Here is an 18,924-nt window from a genome sequence, read left to right on the forward strand (position 1 = left end):
CTCGCCTCTTCAATCCAGCGGCAAATCGTCGTCGTGATGGAAAAGTCCACACATCTCATCCTACTACTCGTAGAGACTATCACCAAATGTTCCACAGTATGTATCCTTGCCTACCAACCTGCTGTGCAGGCTCGCTGCTGGTGCTTGGGGATGAGGATGAAGGAAGGGTCTGATCGGTGGCGTAATACAGGATCGCTCGTACCGTACAAACATGCAACTGCGGACCCTCGTTTGATTAAGAACTCAATCCAAGGATGACTTTGCCACTCGCTTTCTGCTCACTCCCCCCGCTAGGTCCAATCCCACGTACCTCTTGCGGGCGGGTGTTGGTGTCTGTGCCAAAATTGACTTTTCGTTCCACGGGCTTGGACCACGGCGCACACCTGGGTGCGTGTACTGTATGTGACTGGAATGCTGGTTGTGGCAGGAAAGGTCCTTCCGCAATACATGCTGTTCCTGTAATTACAGCATCAGCCAGCACGGCATGCAAGTGACCTGCCACTGTGAATGCACAAAGCTGCGAGTCCAGGCCAATGAAAGTCGGATGCCAACCTAGCGCTGGGGGCGATCCTTGGTTGGATTCGTTGTGGGCCCACAGCTGGCCTGCGTGCCATCTCTTACTCTGCCGCGGATTGTCATCAACGAGGAGTCTCATCTGCGTCTGGGCTTCTGACTGGATAAATCCAGCTCAGGATGTCGCCAATGATCACTGGCCGACTGCATCGCACGAATATATCCATGTAATACATCCTTGTACTGTATATGTATAGTATAATCCATGCAGGCACAGAGTACTCCGTACTCAAGTAACACAAGTACTCCGTACGGAATACTGTACTTGCACAAAATCCATGGCCGACGCGTTGTGGGGGGCAAAAGGGATAACGCCATCGGCAAAGCAGCTCATCGACCCGCCATCGCCGAACAACACAGGGACGCCATCTCCCAGGATACAGGAAGCAACGTAGCTCTGCACATTCAAGCATGCTCTGCGGAGTAAAATACTATGCCATCTCGTCCTAGCAGCCAGCCGCGTTGGCATAAGGCAGCTGGTAGCCCCCATACTAATAGAGCGATGGCAGACAATACGGCCCTCCAGAGGACCAACGACGCATGCCCACCGGCCTTGGCCTGGGCTGGCAAGACGGTCGCCCCGACGGAGTTGATATGCCATTATTTTGGTGTCCGCCGGCCGCTTTGGCCCCGCGCGATACGCCGGACACGGGCTCGTTCTCCGACGCCAGTGCTGGCCATTATTGGCCCATCCGTTGTTGCATTTCTGGGATATATTTTGCCTCGGTTTGCCTAAATGAAGGCAAGTCAAGTTCAGCGTGTGACCGCTGGCCACAACGTTGGCATGGTCTCGCCGACGCCTGTGAGACGTTGCTTCTGAGATGCCAGGACGGAGAGTAAGGAGACGCCACGACATGGCCGAACTGGCCTTGTTGCCTTCAACTGTCGCGCATTGCACCTCGGCGCAACATGCTGGTACTGGGCCGTCGTCATCCCCGACTCCCTGCCCCTACCCTTTTTTCTGCCTTGGCTGGCTATCACTGGGGGCAGAGACTGGCCAGTCGTGTCCATGACGTGGCCAAGCCATGGCCGGGGAGAGAGCCGTCGAGCTGTGTCAATCAGTCGTTGAATTCGTCGTCTTCGTGATGAAGTAGAGTGCAACGCACAGCAGTGGAGTGTCATAGTGTCAAGGTACAGGCGTCATTGTGACATGGTTTGTACGCTTCAGAATCGGTCTGCCATTGGCTGTCGCTCGCCGAGGTTATGACGCGCAAATGGTTGTCGACCGTCCAGTCGGCCACTCAGTCAGGTTGTCAATCTCCATTACCGCGCTTCGCCGTTGTCCCAGCTCAGAGTGCGAGAAAGGTCTGGTTCATGACTGGTCCGCGTCTGGCAGCCTGTTCTTTCCATGCCTGTGGCGCAACCCCGGTCCTTGCGTGGCGTTTGGCTCAGCTAACCCCAACCCATGGAAACATTTGCAGGCGCTCCAGCAACAACCATCAAATGCCCTCCAGCTCTCCTTTTCTCTGACATTGGCTGTGCAATCGGACATCCTGGCCCGGGCCTGATAGTCGTCATCTCTCCACCTCCCTACATGGCAAGATCGTGACAGATGCTGCTTCGCAACGATAGCTCATCTTGTGGCGCCGGTGCAGAGAGCCTATTCGACATCGAGAGTTGACCGCACAGGCAATCCGCAGCTTCTGGGTGTAGTTGTACATGGTCACCTCAAGGGCTTAGTATAAGGAATAACCCAGGTACGGCGAGTCCAGGTCTTCCTGCCTGTTCGTCCAACCTGCCTGCGAGGTGGCGCTTTGGTGCTTCGGGGTTAATGCCGGTTCCAGTCTGACAGCCAGCTGATTGTCCACACGCCAAAGCCTCTAGGGTCGGCCGTTTTTCTAGAATCGATCCTACAACTGTACTTGCTCTGTACATTCTCACAGATTAAGCGTGCCCATGCCTTTCATCTACCTTGATGGGCGGCGACATGTAGCACGTGCTTTCGGCTCACCAAACCTCGGTGCACGAGGCGGCGGCAGCGGCTTCGACAATCCAACACTCAAGCCAACCATGGTCGTTGACGGTTCTTGGTCGAGTTCGCCGGCAAGCTTTGACATGTCAGCTCTGGTGCAGAGGATAACCGTGGCCTCGAACAGCAATATTGGCATGTTCGCTTTGCCTGGAAAAAATTTCGTCCCTACGTGTTCATCGACGCACACTTGCTGGCGTTGATCCTATGTTTGCTGTGTCCATCAGCCTTTGCCACCGCGCCTTTGGGTGATATGACATGACTTTAAGCTAGCATCTTGCTGCTACCGAGTCCTCAATTGTCGATTCAACTTGAAGCTAGATTGCCTTCCTGCTCAAGCGTATGTTCAGGTTCCGACGTCGACCAAACACCAGCAGTCCGATCTGAGCTTGTCATCGGCATCACCGGGTAGCACAAGCAAGGACAGGCGAGGCAAATTACCACAACTTCTATATCACGCCTCTTATATCACCAGGCCACATTATAGGGCTCAAGGATGCTGCCAGAGCTTCGAAATCCCATGAGGACGATTGTAACGCGACTCTTCGCTGCATGCGAAGTGCTCAGCATCGATCACCAATGCTCGCATCTGGCATCTTCCAGCGGCATATCCACCGTCCATCTGCCGAGTTCATCATTTTAATCAAAGTACGGATTCGAAATTTAGCTCGTCCTTGAAGGTGTCAGACGGGTTTGCCGAGGAATCCGCCGTGCGGCCACTCCGTCAGCATGGAAGGGGCACCATGCTGATAATAGCGAGCCTACCAAGAAATGGCCAGCCATTTACTCTTGCCGTCATGCGTCCAAGTTCCTCCTCGTGGATCCAACGATCAAGACAGCTTCTCCATCTTAGGCAGGCATCACCATAAAATTGACACAGTCATGGCCGATGAACGTTATGCCACACGACAGGCATGTCACAGTGCATCCCTGGTGTCGCTACTGTTATACTTTACTCTAAGGCTGATCATGCAACGATAACGTACAATACATGAGCGATGGACGGTCGTATCCATGCGATCGCGACAGATATCCAACCAACAACTAATTGCTTCGTGTCGTTTTCGCATCGGACCTCTACGTTGAAGCACCTATGCAACCCAAGCAGGCTCAACGGCATCCCGGCGGAGATCTTCGTTGCCTCCTGGTTGTTGCGTGCGGATATGGAGCTGGCGGCCCGGCTTTCCTGGCACCAATCTCCACCGCGCCTCGCTCAGTAATCACAAGCCCGCTACGATGAGTACACTCACATGGTAGACACATCGAGGCAAGTTTCCGTTTGGTGTAACCCTTGGTGTACGACGAAGCAAGGTCTCTGGCTACTTCGGGCTGCTACTCTTACCATGAAAGGATACGGCACAGGTAAGCTTACCATTCAACAGCGTGATTTCTCACATTCAGCATCTTATCAGAATGGCGAGGGAAGCAGCTTCTAGAACAATGTAGAGGATACAATCGGATCCTCGGCGTCCGGAGCACAGTTTCGTCCAAGGCGAAGCGACGGCTACATGCACACACAGACTATCGAGATCCACCTGAATGTGACGGCAAGTCGTAGGCTTGCCAGGGTCCAACGGCGTTTGTGACAACCATGCTCCCTACTCGCCGGACTTGTACGGAGTGGTTCATGTGCGCCAGGGGGGGATCGTCGCTTGAAATGTCGGGAGCAGGGAAAAAATCATGGCCACCTTCTCCAAACTTGCAAGATCGCGGGTGCCAAGGGATAAGCGCGGCGAAAGGGACATGGGGCGGGCGGAATATGGAAGTCAGGGTGGCCAGGTAGGTTACTGATGAGCATCCATGATCTCCGCTGGCCCATTGGAGTGAGTTCTCGCTCTCTCTCGTATTTTTCGCCACGCCACGCCACATTGTTGCACACGACGCTCACCTTTCGGGCCTACCAGGGAAGGGAAAGGGGGCAGGGCAGGGACAAGGTAGGGGCAAGCAGGCCGACCAACATACATCCAGGACTTTTTGAGCATGGTTCCTAACCTGATTCTCGTCTGAGGAACGATCGATGTCGCATTCAACCTGGCTCTTGACTCTGTTTGTCATTGTGACTGAGCGACGGCATGGGACCTGTTGACACCGACAGCCGCGGGAAGAGGGGGGGGGGGAATCTGCGATGCAGACAGCGATGGTCGGCATGGACCAATGTCCTTTTCATTCTTGATATTGCCGTTCCTCCCCCAACTCATCCGTGCCACATCGACATGCCTACGAATGTTAGCAAACGAATGCCAAGTACATGCACACCTGCATGTAAGTACGGACATGCGTACACTAGGTTCGAGGGTGCGAGGCACTATCCGTGTGTAATGCTGCACAGGCCAGCCAGCCGCGAGTCAGCTATTGTCATGGAGAAAGCTGCTAGGGGAGCAGGGGGGTCGTCGGTCGGGACCGCAGCTTCGAATTTTCTCTTCACCGTCATGCGCGGTTTCGTTGGCTCCGGTATTGCGGCTGACGGAAATGTCAGCCTGTCAGTAATACCGAAACTGCGGGTGGCAGCTGGTCCACCTGCGAAGCTAGGCGTCGGCGAGCTTTCTCCTCTTGGACTTGGGTCCGAATCGCGAGCCCCTCGAGTGAAGCAGCCCTGCGTGGCCTGTCGACGGTTTTAGACGGGCATTGGGCGGCCTGCGACCTTCCAGGGGCAGATAGCATGGCGTGCCCATCCCTTGGCACGTATTGATCAATCTTGCAAAGCGCATGTACAAGCGTGATTCTTTGACGAGGTTGGTTCGATGACGCCATGCCGGTTCCTCGAAGAAGCAGTCAAGCCATACAACAATGAATACCTAGATGCAAGTACTCCGTACTGTGCGGAGTATTATTAATTAATACATACTCATACATGCCTCAACGAGCTTTGCATGTGAATACATACCATTACTGTACGATGTGATGGACTTGATCCTTCACTTTTACCACGACGCGCCATGGTCAGCGCCACGATTGCAGGGTTTTGAAGATTTTCGCACGCTGGATGATAAACTCGAGCACAACATAAAACATACTCAACATCACTGTTTACTACCTCCACTGCTTCCATGATTTTCGTACGTTTGTTCCGCAGGCCGTATTTGGTAAACTCGTGTTATCAATGTCGCTTTGGGTTTGTCAAGTTGTCACGAATCCGGCTGGTTGGGGCAACGAGTATAGGGTAGCTTCATAGGATGTTGACCGTTTTCTGACCCGCGACAAGAATACCATCGCTTTGCATCGATGACTTTACGCTGTCTCCAATCGATCGTAGCTTGTCCAGACACACCTTTCGTCTCATCGTCTACGGTTGCTGTCCTGTGAATTTATTGGGCCGAGGTTGGCTTGCGAACATCTCTTGTTGCGTTCCCACACTGTACTCTCGTCTCGCTTTCTGCTCATTGACCAGATTGATTATCGATGTCTGCCCCGCATTGCGCTGCACTTTCGCTGTCCCAATAGCCTCTCCGCCTTGGATTTTCCGGCAAAGAACCGGTGAAGGAGCACCAACCAGCGAAACGAGGGTGATTGGGGTTGATTTCGCACTCGGATTCTCACCGTTGCCACTTACTCTGAGAATCTTTCCATCGAACATCGCGTTCATCAAGCTGTGCCCTTTCATTGGCTCACCCGGTGTTCCTGAAGGCCGTCACTCCAGCGAGTTTTCTCGTAGCGATACTTCTAGGTCCCAGAGGTCCAAAAAGTCGCCCATACCATACGGCCGACATGGCGACTCTTCGAACCTTATGGCAGCTGCATAACGCAGCAGGGGAAGCTCCTGCTGTCGTGCGGGTCAAAAACCTGCAGGCCACAGTCAAGGGCCCCAACGACGCCTGGGGTAGGCAGAACAGGCCGCAGACGATCCTGATATCATGCGAGGTCGAGCTGCGGCAGCCCTTCCGGAGCACGTCGTCGACGGATGCCCTCCAAGAGGACACGGTGCACTACGGCCAGCTCAGCAAGGCCATCATGGTGAGCCTCGAGCGCCTCGCCGTCGAGTCCTCCCCCGAGGTCGTTGCCCGCCCCAGGCATCTTAGCGAGGTCCTCACGCGCATCTGGATCGACCTCACCGGCATCCATCCGGCCGGCACACCAGACAAGAACCAAGAGCCGTTTCTGAAGAACCTTGCCGCTGTTCGCTGCATCAAACTGACTGGTCTGCTACCCAAGGCGTCGCTCGTAGGGGACGGTCCCAGCCTCACTTTCACAGGTGTTTTCGACAACGACGTCAACGGGACACCAATGCCGCTGTTCGGCCGGACGTTGCGGCTGCACAACCTAGTGGTGCCAACACTCATAGGCATAAACGACAACGAGAAGAAGGCCAAGCAGACGGCTGTGGTTAGTGTTGAGATTGACCACCTCGAAGCCACGGCGGATGAATACAACATTATAGAATCCAAAATAGTCGAGGTAAGCGGCCCATGCGGCGCGGACGAGCAGCCTCATCTAACATGAATCGCCAGAGAATGGAAAGCTCGTCATTTGGAACCCTCGAGGCGCTCGCGACAGCCCTGGCGGAAACAATCACCTTGTGCCTCGGGCAGGGCTCGGCATGGGCGGGTCGCTCCGGCACCACGGGATCGCAACTCAAGATCACGGTAGCAAAACCGATTGCCGTGGTCTTTGCTGATGCGCCGAGCGTCGTGTTGCGAATCAACACCCGCGACGTCAACCGGCCAGGGGTTTAAGGTATTACAAGACGCACGTTTGGAATGGAAATGCATCAGGTACGCCTTGCCTTTGACAGGCCGTCATCTTTGGTATTCTAGGCTCAGGTACCGTCCGCGTCATGCCGGGCCACGAGGTTCGCCCAGCCCTGGCTCATCCCAATGATGGTTACGTAAAACCAAGAGCAGAGACGCAAGATAGGACACCGCTGACACGGAGATGCGACATAGTTCCAGAGGTTCAAACGTCGGCTCCCATATATTGCGGAACATCTCCATTTGTGACTTGGCGAACAAAGTCGGGATCGGGGCCGAACATCATGACGTGAAAGTGCTCGACCAAGTCGATGGACCTGAGGGCTGACCAATTTTTGAACCATACCACCTGTGCAAGTCAGCACATCCCTCTTCTCGAGGGGTGTCGCTCGTATCGGGAAACACCAAAGTGGTTCGGTACCTGGTTCGGGGGCACGCGTTGCCGAAACGTCGTCGTGACAAAGGCCTCGATTATGACGCGCGCCGCATCCGTAAGCTCGCCATTCTCGCCATCGGACTCGAGCGCAAACTTGGTCCAGACGACGAGGTGAACGATGTTTGGGTCCAGGCCGTAGGGCCAGTCGTTGTAGATGATTCGAATGTCGTCGGGGAACTGGAACGGCCTGCCCCGTGGTCGGACCGGTTGGGTCCAGCCGAGACGCTCGCGGAGGATGAAGTCTTGGACGGAGCCATGCTCGCGGCCAAGGCGGTAGGTGTACGCCTTGTACCGCCGCAGCTGCGACGGCGCGCGCTGGAACAAATCGAGACGGTTGGACGAGACGAGGGCGCAGACCTCGGACCACGAGCTCGGAGCGTAGGCCGAGTCGGGCGTACCGATGATGCGCCGGTCCTTGTCGCTGAGGTTGAGGAGAAAGGGCGGGCAGTCTGTCGTCTTGTCCCCTTCGGAGACGTTATACTGCCAGTACGGGACGTGGTCTGGCGGGCCCAGGTCCATTCCCAACGATCAGGTGCCTACGACCTTGCGGCCGGTACCTGGTGCTAGGATTACTACCACCCTCCCTCGGCAGGGATAGAATACGAGACGATTGGTGTCGCGAGAGAAATCAGCCGCACCAAGAACGCACATTCCGCCCGACAGGGTGTGTAGGACGGATGGGACGGTCTGATCAATCGCCGTGGGCACTGGCTGTGAGTCCCTCGGGATTATTATCAAGACAGCATCCACATCCCATCGTGTGGCGCTCACATCACGTGGCCGGCCACATGCACAGGCACTAATTACTATAGACAGTTGTTGCAAATCCTTGATCGATTCGACATGGCGCATCGAAGGGGTCGCAGATATATATGCATGTACGAAGCGAAGTTCAAGCGAACAATGAGCTGAATGGGACTTGGGAAATGTGTTTGCGATGCGAGGGCAGTGGATAAGATGTTGGCATCAACCGCTACGACCAGTACATGCACAGATACAAGTACGTGCCTGAAATCAACCCGTAAACACACAGAGGCAACATGTACGCACAAGTAATACCTTCTACTTGCCTGCATAATGTACTAGGCATGCACATGCATGTCCTCCATCTACGTGGTACGAGAGCATACGTACTGCGTACTTGGTAGCACTTCATACCGACCTAGTACGTAGGTATGGTATGTCGGGACTTGCCTCGTACATGAGCCTGCGAGTAGGCGCCCATACTTGCTGGCAAGTTTCCTAGACGAGTGGAAGCGGAACGCCGGCCTCCAGGACTGGGTTTGGCATGTTCGAAGATGCCCCGCCGACACCATCTTGCCATGAGTATTTCCCTACCGGCCAGACCCTCATTCACGTCTTTGAGTCGGGTACTGGACGAGTTGGGGTAGCTAGGTAGGTCGCCGTTCGAGAGGTAGGTTTTGCTGCGAACAGCACTTCTGATTGGACGGGCTATCATGCAGAAGCGGAGAGGCGCTGCGAGAAGTCATGCGTCTGCATGGGCGAGACGGCGGCGACGATGCACGGCATTTTGCCCATCGTGATTACGTTTGTTGTCGTTGCGCAATTTGAGTCATCATTCCCGGCACAACGGGTTGGCAGTTAAAAATACTGTACATACTCAGTAAGTACTTACATATATACTTACTGTACATACTCCGTACATACTGCACATACTTACTGTACATACGTAAGTCCTGTACACATGTACTCCGTACTTAAGTACATGTCCACGCGATGTAGAGAACTTGTCATGTACTTACATGTACATACAATACAGTACCTGTCACAATGTCAGGTGGAGGCGGGATAACGGCAAAGGAGGAGATGTCGCTTGCGTGGGAACCTCACCCATCTGCATTCGTGCCGTTTTTTTTGTTTGGCGAAACAGGACTATATCGTACCGCAGAAATTCGACACTACTGCGCAAAGATATCCCCCCCTCCCCCCATTATTCTTATAAAACAATGGGTGCAACTACGGCGTACTGAACGATATACCTCGCTGAATTTCTGCCCATCCAGTCGTCATGCTCTGTGCCTGCCCCTGGCCAGCATTGTCTTGACGTCAAGAAGCTACCCCGCAGCAGGCTGACCGCTTAATCGACTGGATATTACGGAGTAATAGTACGGAGTACGCAGTACAAACTACTCCGTACAGTACGGTCCATTGCCCGAGGCCCGCGCATTTCGTTGCTGGATTCGATTCCCACCCTGCCCTGCACTAATACCATCAACCCCTCCCTTCCTCCCTCTCCGCCCAACAAGAGCTGGGAATGTAAGTACTCCGTACATGTACCCGGTACTCCGTCTAAGTACGTACAGTATAGTATAATCTTATGTGCAGTAAGTAAGTATGTACTTGTAGAATGGCACCAACCTATTATTATCGTGCATCCTAATCCCGCTCTCCACGAGTGCTCCTTAACCCTCTCGTGTCTCTTCTGCATTCTGCTTCTGCTCTTCCTCAATCCCTCAACAGCGTCGCCACCCTCAGCATTGACGACTCGCTGCGACGCCTCGAACTGCCGACCTTTGCATCCCCCCTTCGACCCGAGCGAACGACTCGCAGCTACTCCGTACAATGGCCGGCATCAAGAGTGCCCTCCCCGCTCACCTCAAGCCCGCTGTCGGGGACGACAATGGTTTTGAGAAGCGTCACCATGGCAAATCTCGCAGTCACATGGCAAGTCACCCACGGCTCGTTTTCTGCACTCCGTCCAGCCCAGTCACTGTTTGCTCTCCCTTGCATGCATGCATGCATGTTTCTTGCCCGTTTGCCCTTATTTCGTGGCAAACGACCGACTCGACGACGATGCCATCCCCTGTTTGCTACTGCAACCTCACCACCCCGGCGGATGGCCAAGAGCTCCTCGTCCAACCTTGTCACTCGCACCGCTCGCTCGCTCGCTCGCCCGCCCGTCCTGCCGTCGCTGTGCATCAACGGTACCCGGCCCCGAGGTGCCCCATCGTTCGGTACCGTCCATGTGCAAACCGCGATCCCGTCGCAAGCCACTCACTGCCGACTGCTTGGTGGACGCAACCGAACGACCGCCCTATCCCGTGCTCCAAGCTACACTCTTGACCCGGGGCATATATTGTGAGCTTCGGGGCGTGGTCGCGAAGCCTGCAGCTTTCGCCGACTTGGCACGCCGGCTCGACCACTGTCGACTTCCCTCTTCGACGACAACGGCCTCGCGCGCACTCCGTCCTGTTGCCCGCTTGTCGTGCAGACGCAGATGGCGGTCATGAGTCCCGAACGAAAGCTAACAGGGCAAGTACAGGCCTTTGAGAACACGTCGACCAACGTCGCCGCCGCGCAGATGCGCAACTCTCTGACCAACATTGCCGAGACCGTTCGGGACCCCCAGCAGAAGAAGGTTTGTCGGCGCGCTCTCCCCCTCGGCTCTATCGGTGGCCAGGATGGCATAACTCGCTGACGCTCGTGGCCTCAAGCTTTTCGAGACGGAAATGGACAATTTTTTTGCCCTCTTCCGCCGCTACCTCAACGACAAGGCCAAGGGCAACGCCGTGTGAGAATGCTCGGCTTCGCAGGTCCCGAACCAAACCAACCGTTATGCTGACCATGGCATGCAGCAACTGGGACCGTATCGCGCCGCCCGCTCATGGCCAGGTGGTCGACTACGAGGATCTCGCCAATTCCGAATCCGTCAACTTTCTCAGCAAGCTTGCCGTCCTCAAGCTCAACGGCGGCCTCGGCACCTCGATGGGCTGCGTCGGCCCCAAGTCGGTCATCGAGGTTCGCGACGGCATGTCCTTCCTCGACCTCTCGGTCCGACAGATCGAATTCCTCAACCGCACATACGACGTCAACGTTCCCTTCATCCTCATGAACTCGTTCAACACCAACGACGACACGGCCGCCATCATTAAAAAGTACGAAGGCCACAACGTCGACATACTCACCTTCAACCAGTCCCGGTATCCTCGAATCTACAGGGACTCGCTGCTCCCCGTCCCCAAGGACTTCGAGTCCTCCATCAGCGAGTGGTACCCTCCGGGCCACGGCGACGTGTTCGAGTCCCTCTACAACTCGGGCATCCTCGACAAGCTTCTCGAGCGAGGCATCGAGATCATCTTTCTCTCCAACGTCGACAACCTGGGCGCCGTCGTCGACCTGCGCATCCTGCAGCACATGGTCGAGACCAAGGCCGAGTACATCATGGAGCTGACCAACAAGACCAAGGCCGACGTCAAGGGCGGCACCATCATCGACTACGAAGGCTCCGTCCGGCTGCTGGAGATTGCCCAGGTGCCCAAGGAGCACGTCAACGAGTTCAAGTCGATCAAGAAGTTCAAGTACTTCAACACCAACAACATCTGGCTCAACCTCAAGGCCATCAAGCGCGTCGTCGAGAACGACGAGCTCGAGATGGAGATCATCCCCAACGGCAAGACCATCCCCGGCGACAAGAAGGGCGAGTCGGACATTTCCATCATCCAGCTCGAGACGGCCGTGGGCGCCGCCATCCGCCACTTCAACAACGCCCACGGCGTCAACGTGCCCCGTCGCCGCTTCCTCCCCGTCAAGACGTGCTCGGACCTGATGCTCGTCAAGTCGGACCTGTACACGCTGAAGCACGGCCAGCTCCAGATGAGCGCCGCCCGCTTCGGCGACGCGCCGCTCATCAAGCTCGGCAGCGACTTTAAGAAGGTGTCGGACTTCCAGAAGCGCATCCCTTCCATCCCCAAAGTCCTCGAGCTGGACCACCTGACCATTACCGGCGCCGTCAACCTTGGCCGCGGCGTCACGCTCAAAGGCACCGTCATCATCGTCGCGACCGAGGGCAGCACCATCGACGTCCCCCCGGGCTCCATCTTGGAAAACGTCGTCGTGCAAGGTAGCTTGCGCTTGCTGGAGCACTAGCATCGTTCGTGACGGGCGCGTGGGGGCCGTGTGAAATGGAAACATGATCTGTCTGTGTTTGGGCTGGGCGGGCGGAACCGTTGTGTTGTCATACCTAATAGTGCCTGCAGCATGCAGAGAAGGGGTGGATGGGCCGAGCAAACCGGACTCGTACCCGCCATGGTTTTTGTTTTATCACTGAGTTGGTGGCGAAGGATGATTTCCTGGCGCAAGAGTGTGTTCTGGAGTATTAGTTGATGCCAATCCGAGCGCACGACATCGCAATGGCCTCGGCCCTCGCCGCGCATGCTGACGTGGCAGTCACGGGGAGAAAGTAAACGAGCCTACGGGACGAAGATGCGAGACAGAAAATATCTCTTGCAGCTTGCGGCACAGTTTCAACACGGCAGCAGCACTAGGTAGCATGCAGTGGCACGCCGAATACTTATTCCCCTGTGGTCCACTCGCTGCTTGGCGCTGGAAAGTCTGTACTATGACTGCGGCGGGTGCGGAGCCATGCTGACGAATGCCGGAGCATCCCTCACCACGCATGCAGAAGCGTATCCTGAGAGGCCGTTAAATTGCTCGGAAGGCGAGGAGGAATTTGTGTAGTATATGTATCAATGCGTCCCTCTATAGGCAATATCAAGTGCACATGGAGCCGCCTCGTTGCCGCGCTCCTGATGGGGACCAGTCGGACGATGGTGTACAAGCAGTTGCCTGTCGATCAACCATGATACATAAGTATACTTGCTAGGGTCCGGGGTTTTCCAAACCATCCAACGCTCTGCAAGAATACAATGTAATTACTACTTGTATGCTCCGTACATGCACGGACAGTGATGGAATTCTACAGCATATCCGACCATGAGCCGACTAAATGCGGTTCGGTTCGTGGCGCAACGCGTTGGGAAAGCAAAGTCCAGACATGATGACGGATTGCAGTGCGTGTATCCAATACGTACTCGCATGCAATGCAGCACTGCCGATCAATGGCTGGGTACGGATTCGTGGAAAGGGACGTCATCACGACTAGTTACTGTACATGCACATGCACATACTGTATTACTTACAGTCCCTCCGTAAGTAGACCCGTAAGTACGGAGTACAGTAAGTACTGTAGAGTATCCATTGCATGCACGAATCGAACTGCAAATTATGGATCCATGGACCGCCAGCCTTTCGAGATATGATCAAGGATGAAGTGGACTTCACAACAGGCTGACTGGGTCATCGCCTGCTTGGTTGCCTGGCCATGTATGCCAATTTAAGTACAGTACTTACACAACAACCTCGGGCAGTAACGCTTGCAAGTATTACCTGCAGGGATTACGTACGTACCATCTCCTTCATACCCTACGCCGCAGAGGGAGAAGCCACAAGTGCTCGGGTTTGGCTGGTGTGCGGCGGCGACCATCATCCGCGCCATGTCTGCGTCATCTGATGACCATGGCCACTGGTTGACAAGCGACCAAGTGGCTGAGTCGATGGTGGCAGACGTGGTGAATGTGGCGATGATGCCATCTACATGTGCTTGTGTGGCTATGGGTACAGTACTCGTACGTGTGCAGGCAACGCGTGCAGTGTTCCTGCTACAACTGCGCGTGTCGGCTGCTCGACATGTAAGTAAGTATTACAATTTCCTGTCCTCCGTACATGTACTTGTGCTTTAGATTGATCCTGTGCTGGTACAACTACGTGGACGACAGGTACTCGTTGCCTGCGGAGGATTGGAGCTTGCATCATCAATGTACATGTAGTGAGTTGTACGGAGCATGGAGTGCGGAGTACTGTACATGTTTCGGAACATTTCTCATGTACAGTACTTCGTAACACCTGGCTAGTCCCACAAACACATTGGCCAGTGGTGATGGCACAGCCCACGACTCCTTCCGCCTGCTACCGGGTGCGGAAGGCGCTCATAATGTGCCGAAAATACAACGAAGACTGCTCAGCACAGTACGGGGCACAATGAGTTCCGCTCTGATACATGGAGATCGCGCGGCACACTATTGCTTGTACTCCGTACTCCGTACAATACAATCGTGGTAATTCATAGTGTTTATGCATTAATCGGCAGAGTTTCACAGCCCCCACAAGTCTACTCATGAATCTGAATTGATTGGACTTTGCGCCACGCCACCTACGAACACCTGCTTACGGCGCGTGTGCGCGAAGAATCTGTACGAGATACCACAGGTACAGCACGGAGCATGTACTCCGTACAAGCAAGCACTACCTGTACATGTACAGTAAGTACGTAACATGTACAGTAGGTGTACTGTACAGTAAGCAAGTACAGTACAGTACTCATGGCAGCTCTCAGGGGCTCTCCTCAACTAGTCTCCCATTCGAGGGACGCGATACGAGCACGACCCGTACCGGTAAGGACATGTGCGAATGCTTGCCAGTGCTGAGCCTGCCTGCATGTGCGCCCCAGCCCCCAAGAGCAACGTTGGATATGCCTTGTACAACTAGTGCGCGAGCTCGCGCTTGTAGAGCAGCATGAACAAGTACAGTAGGTGCAACCATACATTTTTGCACAGTTGGTACGTACTTGCAACCAAAGCACTTCGCAAGTGTTCTCGTATTGAACGGCTACGAGTGCTCCGAGGCATGTGACTTCTGATCGAACTCCGCGCCCGTTTTGGTACACGCTACTCCGGACATGGCACGCTGCATGTATAGTGATGATGGCAAGTTTCCACTGCTAGCGCACTTGCCTTGTAACCAGTTTCAGTGGTACAGGACTTGTACAACCACAAACGCTTACACCGTACAAGTACATGCCAGTACACCAAGAACCCTCTTGGAGGGATCAAGTGAGCAAAGCGACTCCGTACCTCTTGGCACTTCCGCACATGGCACATCAAGTGCAGCAAGTACTCCGTACATGTACTCAGGAAAAGGGGAGGTGTGATGGAACCGTAAACAACCAAGGCCCTAGCGCCCCTGGTTCCCCTGACGCTGTGGGTCCAAGTCATGACTAGCAACCACTAGGCAAGTAGGTACGTCGGGATTGTTTTGCACAAACATGCGGTAGCATGCTACTAGCTTGTGTCGGATGTAGCAATACGGAGTACCTGCGTGTGTGAGCGACAGTACTCCGTACTTGTGCCGGTCGTGTGTGCCGCCCAGTCTGGTTGGGCCCGTGTTCGTGGCTTCATCTAGAGAATGATTCTTCTCGGGGGTGCTCGTGGTGCCAAACGAGCACTAGCAAACGGGGCTGCGGTTTGGCTCACGGCTCCTGGAAGCGAAGAACAGAGCGCCTGGTTTCGTGGCCTAACACGATTTGTTTGCCACTATTACGGAGTACGGAGTACCGCGTTGGCCTCTCCCTTCCAAGTACCTAGGTACTTACGTACAGTAAGTACACAGCCCACGATCGGACCAGTCGCTGCCAGCACTCGTCAAGTGGTTCAAGTGTTGCCGTAAGTACCGTTGGTGTGCGGAGCACTGTACTTAAGTGCCTACAGTACTTACGTGTACTTGTTCTTGTGCTGCTAGCTAGCAAGTACAGTACCAACTAAAGTACTGCACAGCTACGGCAAGTAACTGCGTCCACGTACATGTACCTACACCTACAGTACAAGTACGGCGTGCATGAAAAGTGCATGTACAAGTGAAAAGGTACTTACTCCGCGCAGGTACGCCGGCATGTACAGGCATGTGCGAGTACTTGTACGTAAACAGATGCAGAGCGCCGCCGAGTCGACTGGTCTCGCGTCGACCTGTCCGAGTCGCCCAACCAGAGCCGACGGGAAGGGCGCGCGCAGGGGCGGTCTCACCAGAGCAGGCTTTGTTTTGAACGCTCGGCTGGCCGGCGCGTGCTAGGTCGCCAGCGCAACTGAGGTGTCTCTAGAATCGCCACTGGTGGTTCAGTTGCCCCCCCAAAGAATGTCTAGCGTGTTGTTGGGCGGGCCCGGGGCAGCCTTAGTGGCCAAGGAATGTGGACATCGCCGCTAGGCCGGCGTGCGTGATTGAGATTGCTCGGCGCCCCATCTCGTCGAAATCCACATTTCCACCACGCTCGCTTGTACTAGTGCGGCTAGTGCGGGCATCTGGGTAGTACGAGGTCGCAAGTATGTAAACGTACCCGCACTGGTGCGGGTATGCGTGGCCGTGGTGCGTGCGCCCAGCAATGACTGCTGCGCACCCGATTTGCAGTCCACGTACTTACGGAGGAGTGCTGCACACCTGCAGGTACGGTACACTCGTGGCAACACCTGCGGTATTACCTGCCCCTACTCCGTGCCCCGTACAAGCAATACTCAATACTGTACTGTATAGTACTTGCAGTGCTGGCTTATAAGTACGTACTTGCTTGCGCTCGTCGTAATCCGTACCCTCATTTCCCTGCGCCAGCCTTTAATTACTTAACCCCTCCCACTTCCCTCTCCCCTTTCTCGCATCGGACATCCGTCAACATCCCTCATTCGTTTTGCAAAACCTGACCAACTACCAGTCGCTATCCAGTGCAAACTTGACCGCGGTACCTTCTGCACATCATGTGAGTCGGCCTCCGAGAACTGGCCTCCCCGTCTGCTGTTTTCTTTTTCGTCGGCGGCGAGTGCCCCTGGCAACGCCCAAGCGTCCATTTTCCCACCCTTGGAAAAATTGCACACGTACCGCACAAAATTTGGTGGCACGCAGTACACGTTCAGGCAGGGAGGAAATGGCGCCGGCACTGCGGCTTGAGTGGACGGCAAGCCAGGGGCTGGATTTGATTGCTCATTTCCTGCCTCCGTCGCTGTTCCCACCCGTCTCGCTCCTCGCCTCTCCTCTCCCCTGCTGCCCGTCTCACCTTGCCCTTCCTTCCCTGCCACCGCCCCGACGCGCGCACCCTACCCGACGGCCCCCGAGATTCTTGAATAAGAGATTGACGTTTTCCCCGCCGTCAGCAACCAAGCTCGACATCTTAGTTTCCAACCCAACCACAATCAAAATGAAGTCGTCACTCATCGCCATCTCGGCCCTCGCCTCTGGGGCTCTTGCCATGCCCAGGCTCCTCAACATCAACTACAATGTCCAGGAGGGCAAGCCTTTCACCCTCGAGTACAGTGGTTGCGCGGACGATTGCACAATCAGCATCGTCAACGGCCCCAGCGACAACCTCAAGGTTGTGAAGGTTTTGACTCGTTCGTTGCCCTCGTGTCCGATTGACCCTCGACGCCGAGCGCTGACGCGAGGCCCATCTAGCATCCGCCTCTGGCACCTCGTACACCTTCACTCCTTCGGGCCTCCCCTCCGACACATACGCCATCAAGATCGCCGACAACAAGACCCCTGATCAGATCAATTACAGCATTCAGTTCAGCTACCAAGGCACCGGATCTGCCTCGGCTTCCACCAGCTCTGGCGTGACTACCACCTCCAGCCCGTCTCAAACCACCACCAACCTGGCGTCCACTACCACTGGTACCGAGACCGGCTCGGCCACCAACACCCCTTACACCAGCCGTATCATGTCCTCCAACTCTACTATGACCTCGCACTCGTCGAAGCCCGCCACCAAGACCCGTATGTGTCCCAATCGGCAGAGCGAAGCCCAAGCTAACACTGTACCGCAGGCGTCGCTACTGGTTCCAACGCGAACATCACACCATCCACGGTTCCCAACCAGAACGCCGCTGGCCGTGCCTCGTCCCAGATGGCCCTCGTCGCCGGTGTCATTGCCGCCCTGGCCTACTTCAACTAAACCTGCGATGGAGAAGGGCGCAGGATGGTATCTTCACTCACGCCTGGAGTATGAGTCGTATTCCACTGCAAGCATTCGCAGAGCAACCAGCCGCAGGGTAGACTTTACGGGTAGTAAATTATCACCGAAAGGCACCGGATGGTCGGTCCTACGCACACCTTTTGTGTACATTACGTTGTGTCGAGAACGTCTTTAATTAATGAATATCGTCGGGGGGCAAATGCCCTGTTTAATATTGATTTATCAACGCTGCGCGCGAAATCCTCGTCTCTCCCTGTTAGCGGGCATGTCCGTCAAGTTGTTGTTTGTCGAACATGGTGATGCACTGCAGCCAAACCCGGTGCGAGCGTTGGCACTTCCATGATCTGTTCCATCAAACCGTGTCTGCAGACTGTTCGTACCGCCTGTTTCTTGGTTCGAATCATCTGCCCTGACAGTTGAACGCAGCTGGGCAGCATTTGTTCAGTTGGCGGATCGACATGCTAGAACATGTGTTTCTCGACAAACGGACAATTCCTCGATTCCTCGTTCGCGTTCAGCATTCCCCCGAATCCCCACACATGGTTTCTCGTAGAATTAGGTCGCACTATGACACCTTTTCCTGTCCCATTTGGGTGAGAACAGACTCTTCGTTGTCGGCGCCAAGCAATTCCGCAATGCTTCGCTCCCTCGGCCTCGGTCTCTTTGTCACTCTTAG

General features: G+C 55.1%; 4 protein-coding genes across 4 annotated transcripts; 3 read left to right on the forward strand and 1 right to left on the reverse strand.

Annotated features, from left to right (window-relative positions):
- Positions 1–6,247: 6,247 nt before the first annotated feature.
- Positions 6,248–7,212, forward strand: DCS_04698 (dihydropteroate synthase; the record flags this gene model as incomplete). Its single annotated transcript, XM_040802004.1, has 2 exons — positions 6,248–6,934; positions 6,988–7,212. 2 exons carry the CDS (start codon positions 6,248–6,250, stop codon positions 7,210–7,212), a joined length of 912 nt encoding a protein of 303 aa, XP_040657037.1.
- A 220-nt stretch (positions 7,213–7,432) lies between these two features.
- On the reverse strand, positions 7,433–8,182 carry DCS_04699 (uncharacterized protein; the record flags this gene model as incomplete). Its single annotated transcript, XM_040802005.1, has 2 exons — positions 7,433–7,576; positions 7,649–8,182. 2 exons carry the CDS (start codon positions 8,180–8,182, stop codon positions 7,433–7,435), a joined length of 678 nt encoding a protein of 225 aa, XP_040657038.1.
- A 2,719-nt stretch (positions 8,183–10,901) lies between these two features.
- DCS_04700 (UTP-glucose-1-phosphate uridylyltransferase) lies at positions 10,902–12,550 on the forward strand (the record flags this gene model as incomplete). Its single annotated transcript, XM_040802006.1, has 3 exons — positions 10,902–11,042; positions 11,119–11,195; positions 11,260–12,550. 3 exons carry the CDS (start codon positions 10,902–10,904, stop codon positions 12,548–12,550), a joined length of 1,509 nt encoding a protein of 502 aa, XP_040657039.1.
- A 4,924-nt stretch (positions 12,551–17,474) lies between these two features.
- Positions 17,475–18,227, forward strand: DCS_04701 (uncharacterized protein; the record flags this gene model as incomplete). The annotated part of the gene is made up of 3 exons (XM_040802007.1): positions 17,475–17,667; positions 17,729–18,049; positions 18,100–18,227. 3 exons carry the CDS (start codon positions 17,475–17,477, stop codon positions 18,225–18,227), a joined length of 642 nt encoding a protein of 213 aa, XP_040657040.1.
- Positions 18,228–18,924: the final 697 nt, after the last annotated feature.

The sequence above is a fragment of the Drechmeria coniospora genome, chromosome 02 (genome assembly GCF_001625195.1).
Source record: "Drechmeria coniospora strain ARSEF 6962 chromosome 02, whole genome shotgun sequence".
NCBI lineage: Eukaryota > Fungi > Ascomycota > Sordariomycetes > Hypocreales > Ophiocordycipitaceae > Drechmeria > Drechmeria coniospora.